Raw genomic sequence first — 7,878 nt, forward strand, 5'->3', positions numbered from 1 at the left:
TTACGATAACAGGACAATGTGGGCGTGTTCTCGCCCCCCTTTTTCTTTCTTTTTTCTCTTTTTTTCTTTTCTTTAACTTTTGCACCGCCCGTCCTCGCGGAGCTGTGCGCACTTTGCGCAGCAGCCTGGATGCAGAGTTGAGCTCCGGCCCCCCCCCCCCGTCCCGCCCGCCCGCCCCCGGTCTCTGATTGCAGGACAGAGGAGAAGCGGAGGATGGAGCTGCCCCACTTCGCTCTTCTCTGCGGGGCCCTCGTCGTCGTGCTCGCCTGGGACCCCCCGGGCCTCCAGGCCCTGGCCATTTCCCCCGCGGCCGCCGCCAAGGGCAACAAGGTGGCGAAGATCTTCGACGGACAGGAGGCGTCCAGGTATTTCAAGGAGTTTTACGCGCCGCCGCCGCCGCCGCCGCCGCCATCCATCGACAGACACAACAAGGCGACGTCCAAAGAGTCGGTGGAGCCTCACGACTACATGTTGTCCATCTACAAGACCTTCTCCACGGCCGAGAGACTGGGACTCAACGCCAGCTTCTTTCGCTCTTCAAAAGCTGCAAACACCATTGCAAGTTTTGTGGACAGTGGACAAGGTATGTGGAGCTCTACTGTACATATATATATATATATATACATATATATATATATATACGTGTGTGTGTGCGCGCGTGCTGGCAGGATAGACTGAACACCCATGACTCACAGTTTTCCTCCCAGATTAATTCAGTGCAGACAATAGTGGGATTTTTTTCCCCCCCTTTTCCTGTCAGATTCCACATCTCTGCGGTATGCACATCATCTCCGTGAGAAATGCATCTGACCCCGCCGCCGTTTTTGTTTTTAATGCTTTCCACAGATGACCTCCCACTCTCCCCTCTGAGGAGACAGCGGTATCTGTTCGATGTCTCAACGCTCTCCGAGAAAGCGGAGGTGCTCGGAGCCGAGCTCAGGATATACACCAAGGTGTCTGGGAATTTCAGGATATCCGAGACGGACCCCGTCGACGTCCAGCTCCTCTCCTGCCACGACCAGCAGCTGCTCGTCTCCAGAACGCTGGACCTGCAGGATTCCCACCGGCCGAAGTGGGAGGTGTTGGACGTGTGGGAGATTTTCAAGGAGCGGCAGCACCTGAGCCAGGGGAAGCCCTTCTGCCTGGAGCTCAGGGCCATGCTGGACAACCCCGAGAGGGAGCTGGACCTGCACCTGCTGGGCCTGCACCGACACGGCAGGCCTCAACAGAAGAAAGCCATCTTGGTGGTCTTCACCAGGTCCAAGAAGAGGCAGACGCTCTTCAGCGAGAGGCGGGAGGGGAGGGCACTGCTGGGCCTGGAGAGGAAGAAGGCCACGGAGAGGGGCCCCGGCGTCATCAAGGCCGGCCGGAGGCGGAGGACGGCCGCATCCAAAACGCGCCACGGGAAGAGACACGGCAAAAAGTCCAAGTCCAGGTGCAGCAAGAAGCCGCTGCACGTCAACTTCAGAGACCTGGGCTGGGACGACTGGATCATCGCCCCGCTGGATTACGAGGCGTACCACTGCGAGGGCGTGTGCGACTTCCCGCTGCGCTCCCACCTGGAGCCCACCAACCACGCCATCATCCAGACGCTGATGAATTCCATGAACCCCAGCAACATGCCGCCGAGCTGCTGCGCCCCGTCCAAGCTCAGCCCCATCAGCATCCTCTACATCGACTCAGGAAACAACGTGGTGTACAAGCAGTACGAGGACATGGTGGTGGAGTCGTGTGGCTGCAGGTAGTGGGGCCGACGCCTTCTCGTCCGTCCGCTTCTCCACTTCGGTGGGAATCAGACGGCGTCGCGTGGTCCGCGTGGTGGCGAGGCCGCACCTGCAATAAGCAGAACGTGCTCGGTTTCTTTAGCGATGTAATCCGACTCGTGATGCATTTCAAAACCATTGTCAAGCTCAGTACCTCAAACGTGTGTTGTTGTTTTTCTTGCTTTTTCCCCCCCGTATGTTCCCGCCTTGGGGAAGTTCACGTGGTCGCCTCAAACTCTGCAGTGATGGGCTGCAACCTCATGGTAGAAATGTACGGTCAGATATTCACAATGCAGATCAGTGAGTGGTATCAATCTTCTCATCTGACTAATGGCAAGACGGGAATAGTAAGGAAGTATTTCTTTTAAATAATTATTTGAAAAAGCATTTTTAGCAGTGCAAAAAAAAACTCAAACTTGGGATACTAGCACTGTTAAACTTTCAAGGAAAAACACACAATATATGAATAGATTAATTAGACGTCAGTTGTGCCGGAGATGATTTTCATGCCTCGTGGGATTGAAAATATCTAGGCACAGTATGTGGCAGAATATGTAAAGTCAATATATCTAAAACCTTATAAATATGACGTCTCCTTTCCTAAACCAAATTGACCGATTACACTTTTGCAGCCAAATTTGTTATATAAACGTAATAATACTCATAATTCATAATATTGGCCCCCAATGGACGTCTTGAGTGACATCTCTGGCCAGATTTAAGAGCAGATTTCGCGCACCTGACGTGGCCTATGACTCAGGGAACGTCCTGGATTAAAACCACCATCGGGCCATTTCCTCCTCAACCTCAGCAGGTTTCTCACCAGTTTAATTCCTTTTTGTTTGTTTTTGGAGGAGCTACATAATTTTGTCTGTAAATGCACTGATGTTCAAAAAGGTACCATGTGTAAATATTTGATATGGAAGAAAAAAAATAATTTATGTTCTATGAATAAGTTATTGCTTTTTTATTGTCCGCTTTTGTTCCGTTACAACTTCCAGATGGCATGAGTCACACATCTGGATGTTCAGGTTCAAATAAACACATATGGGTAATGTTTTTGTAACCAAACGTGACAGCGGCGCTCTGCTCACAGACTGTGAAATATTAAAGTGTTATCAGTGTTTTTGATGTATGTGTATATAGGAAATAATTAACCACCAAAGAAAAACATTGCTTTTGATTGGTGAACCTTTTTTTTTTAGGCTGTGCTGTTGGTTTTAAAGATCAGTAGCACATTGTAGCCTCTTTTGTGTGTTTTGCATTATTTACTGGAATCTGAAAATAATATATTATACTGATTGATACAGAAAGACGGATAATAATAATAATAATAATAATAATAATAATTACGCCCCAGTGTGTTTAGATTTTATATGATCGTCTCTTTGCTATCTAGTGTCAAACCGCCGCAACAAATTTTTACAGCAGAAAAGTGAATTAGTAACATTTTTACAGAGTAAAATTATCCTTTTTTAAAAATTGTTTAACCAAAATAATGTATTCTTGTAAACTGTATGAATTGTAAGATATATATATATAATGATATTAAAAAATGTCTCGAGCTATATTTGCTGCTTGCAGCGTCAAATTTGCTGATGATGCATTTAGTTTTATTCATTTTCAATCAACAGTGCATATTGTGGGATATTTGTTTTTAGTTTTATCCTCGTGTATTTTATAATAAACATAGTGTCATAATAGTAACATAGAATTGCTTGGTCCTACCTGCATGCCATTTAGTTATCAGTCACGTATTACCATCTTTTATAAGTTTGGTGAAATTTGGGGAAAGTTCTGTTCAGTTTGGTTAATTGTCCCATGTGGGGAATTAGATGTAAAGAAAGATGATGAGCAAGAAAAGTAACACACAATATCGATAAATCAATAAGCGTTAAAATCAAGTAAAAATCAAATCAAGTAGGCAACCTTAGCCATAACGCTAACTGTGTTAGAGTTAGCATCTTTACCAAAGAAGTAAACGTTTGGTCCAAAAAGTTGAGAACAATGTGCTGAAAGTCACTAGTGATGTTGCTATACTTGAGTATTTTAGTTTAAAACAATCAAAACTTGACAAAAATTATCATCAGTGTGAAGAAATAACGACATCTGCGAATGAGTATCTCTAGAAGTTAGCATGCTAACCAGTTAGCCCCAATAAATTAGCGCCGCACAGTGGGCGAAAAACCACGTTGGGCAGTTATAAAACAAAACTTGACATGGTGATTGACTATGAATGATTGAAATTTATTTGAATGGTAAACACAATGTTTCTTCTAGATTGGTAAGTAAAGTGTGGTTAATGCTAACGTTGGCTATGTAGCGATAGCAAACACATATAGCACCATTGAGCCCCGTAAAGCAGAGTGAGCGGCAGAATTGGAGACGCTGTTTTTACACTTTTGTTTAGTACAGTTTAAAAAAGCCATTTCAATAAATCAGTTTTATATTGGATATATAATGTACAATAAAATTGTAGTTGTAGTAGCAATTAGCAATTGGCTTTGAGTGTTCCAGGGTTAATGGTCAATAATCCATGTATCCCTATGAATAACAATTATTTAAAGGTACAGTGCGTCTCAACTGTCGCAGCGCAGACTGGGTGGGAGGCGGAACTGTACTCGCTACTGATCAATATAAACAAGTGGCCAGGAAGTTATGGGCTCATTAGTTTCTTCTCTGCGGCGTTGAAAGGAGTGAGTGAGGTGAGCGGCCGTGTGCAGGGTGAGAACAGGGTCAGCAGACAAGGGGGAAAGAGCGCCATCTTCCCTGGGTGGGCCACGGCTTCTCAAATTGGTGGGCAGATGTAGTGACTGACAACCCCCCCTGTCCCGTCCCGTCTCTTTAGTCTAGGGCCACATTGGGTCCCCTGTTCCGCAGACAATGGGCAGCAGAAGGATCCCAACATCAGATTAAACCTGTCTTTTCCTCACCGGGGTCAAAGGCCAAGTGGCCCATTGTCTCCGGGGGCTGTGGACATTAAACAACGTGCACGTCCTTTTTTTTTTAGGAAAAAAGGGGGCAGCAATCAAGAGGGGAGGGGGGGGAAGGAATGTGTGTGTGATGCTCTCGCTCCCCAAACAACAAGGTGAGATATAAAAAAGGGGCGGCGGGCTCGGAGAGCAGCTGCTCGCAGCAGCCAGCCGAGGACAAAGGAGTGGAATGTGATGTCTCTATAGCGGCGCACGGAGGCGTTTCTGCACCGTGGCAGATTTGCTGCGAGGTGGAGGAAAAGTATTTGCCAGGGAAACAAAAGACGGGTGTAAATCCAGAGCTGGATGCAGATCTTGTCGGGGGGGGGGGGGGGGGGGTTTAACTGGGAGCTCGCTGCCTCAGTTTTTCTGCGTTAGATGTTCAGGGTTGAGGAGCGATGGCGGCAACTTGGACCTAGAATTAAGATTTGATTAATTTGAGCACAGAAAAAAAGGTCAAATAAATATTAAACTTTCCCCCCGAAGTACTTACACGATGTAATCCAGACACGTGTCCGCGTCCTGTCATCTTGACCCCTGTGTTTGCTCTGGTAAAACACAACCTCTGAGGCTAGAGAGGGGAAACCCTCCCTGTGACAGCAGAGCCGCCCCGGACACATGAGGGAAGATTAGTTAAGTAAACGTCCCTTTGCTGCAGAGTTGTTTTCTCTTTTTCAAGTCTAACTTGTCTCTCATTCCACATTTGAATCCCTCCCCTCGGTTTAAAAATTGGCAAAATATGGTTTAAAAAAACGTAAACCTTTTGTATACGATCGTGACTTCAACAGTGATTAAATGACTTTGTTGGAGCGCGACGTAGGTCCTCGCCACATGGTTGAATAAAGTCATTGAAATGCTATGGAAACAATAATTATATGGTCCGACTTTACAATATGTCGTCCCAAATCATTCAATCAATACTCATTGAACACGTAAGCAGTATTTTTATGTCGTAGCAGGCTCGGGTGGAACTTATTAACTACTTTAAAGCTCTGCACTCGGGACAATAAAAGTAAATAATACGCTCAGGTGGTAGTTTATTAGTTACACCGAGCTAAAACTGATGCAATCTGACGGAACTGCTCCGTTTTAATGTTCAGTTATTGTTAAAACTGCTTTTCCAGAGGTGCTAATTCAACCTAACGATAATTTTGGAGGCTGTAATCTGCTGTGCTATTGTAACTGTAATGCATTATGAAGTCGTTTATGTTATTCCTGCTATCATGAGTGATATAAACATGGTGGAAAATGTAATAGAAACACTGGTTTGAATGTAAAATAGGCCAGAAATTTGCACTAGAAGAAAATATAAATCCAATCAAAGTTGGGCCAAATTTTGAGCTGGTAGTTTTTTTTTAACGATTCAAAATTCAGAATTAAACATTAAGGACAGTGCAGAGACATCTGCTGTTCATGATGGTGACCTTGGATCCAACAGCTCGGATGAAACCCTTCGCTGTCAACGATCCACTAAGATATTTACAAGTCATTCGTCGAATTCAGTGGGGAATGTTTCGGAACAATAATCCAAAAAAAAAGAGGAAATAGTTCAACGTTTGGGGAAAAATGTGCTCACTCGCTTTCTCAGAGAGAGAGTTTGATGAGAGGCGTAAAGATGGGACATCTCACTCCGATGTCCACGGAATTGAGAAAGCTTTCAATCACAGTGCCAAACATTTTTCCATCAAATAAATTAATAAGGATACAGCACTTTTAGTAAAATCCTCTTTACTTCCGTTCACTTTTACCGAACATCTGTCCGGTCGTGTGCGAACTGATAAGAGACTTGGAAGAGAGGGATGACATGGAGGAGGTGAAGGAGGAGAAGATGGTGGATGCTGAGTAGACACGTGTGTTCTCTGTGGGTCAGTGCGGCTGGTAAATGGTGTCTGACAACAAAAGGCCAGTCAAGGATTGAATTTATGAATTTATGAATTGACGACTTTCAATTCCAATGCACACGACTTGTGTTGTGGTGTCGCAGGTCACCTTTCCATCGCTGTGCAAGCTACGGTGCGCACACAGAGCTCCACCCTGGCTGTTTCTTCTCTTTTGGCTGGAAATCTCAGCACATGTTGTGCAAGTGGACCACAGTGAAAGTCAGATGCTGGAAAATCCCCGCCTTATTTTGGAATATTAAAAACTCCACGAACATCAAGTAGAAATGTAATTTTTTTCCCCGAGGAAACTTCCCCGCAGCCGCTCGCAGCCTCTGTTTGTTGTCAACGTGCATCAGCTGCGAGAATGGACCCACTCCCCCGCTACAAATGCATTTCTGTCATAATTGCGTCCGTCAACAGTCAACACCCAATAAACATATCAGGTTTTTTAAAAAAAATTTTGCCTTCTGTTTCTGAAAAAAAGAGTCGGGCAATGCCGTTTTTCCAATCAACCAATCATGTGGCGGCAGGGCAGCTTCAGTCAATGTTGCTGATCTCCTGGAGTTTGCATTCAAGATGGTGGCCGACAAGATGGTGGCAGCATCAATACACACGACACGACTTGCACAATCTCATCAAATGTGAAATTGTGTTTGTTAGAAATGTTGCTCTCACAAAACACAAGAACTAAAACAGCCAGTCCACATCCACTATACACTATGAAATACAGTTATCAATTACAAACTTTCTTAACTTTGACTCCACTTTTTGCAATATGACTCTTGAAAACAACAAAGTGCTGCTAAAGTTTAACAAATTAAATGACACATTAACATTTGTGTGCGTCCGTGTGTCCGTTTGTTCAACTCAGACAGTTGTCCCCACCTCGGTGGGAAAACACCTTTCAGGGTTGCAAATACTTTTTCCAAAGCCGTTTAGTATTTTGCACATTCCTTTCAAAGAAACAGTGGTCCACACGTTGTGTCGTGGTGCGACTTCCCTCCGTTGGCGGGTCGGAACACGTGTCCCTGTGCCCCGTCTGTCAGGCCTGTTGGCAGCAGAACAAACCGGGTGTTCCCCTCCTCTCCTCTCCACAAGCCTCTTTTCTTTTCTTTTTTTTTTTACTGTCACACGGGGATCTAAATGATGAGGACACGCAGAACGCACAGATGTTTGCAATATCTCTCTCTCTAATATGAACTCTCCCATCCGGACACACCTGGCTCTGGTTTGTCTGAGATAGAGCATGTAGCGTGTGCACTT

The 7,878-nt window shown here is 45.1% G+C and overlaps 1 protein-coding gene across 1 annotated transcript; it reads left to right on the forward strand.

Moving 5' to 3' along the window:
* The first annotated feature begins 186 nt into the window (after nucleotides 1–186).
* On the forward strand, nucleotides 187–1,923 carry gdf6b (growth differentiation factor 6b). The gene is made up of 2 exons (XM_035620113.2): nucleotides 187–583; nucleotides 847–1,923. Exons 1-2 carry the CDS (start codon nucleotides 214–216, stop codon nucleotides 1,743–1,745), a joined length of 1,269 nt encoding a protein of 422 aa, XP_035476006.2. The 5' UTR covers nucleotides 187–213; the 3' UTR covers nucleotides 1,746–1,923.
* Nucleotides 1,924–7,878: the final 5,955 nt, after the last annotated feature.

Source organism: Scophthalmus maximus, chromosome 22 (genome assembly GCF_022379125.1).
Source record: "Scophthalmus maximus strain ysfricsl-2021 chromosome 22, ASM2237912v1, whole genome shotgun sequence".
Taxonomy (NCBI): Eukaryota; Metazoa; Chordata; class Actinopteri; order Pleuronectiformes; family Scophthalmidae; genus Scophthalmus; species Scophthalmus maximus.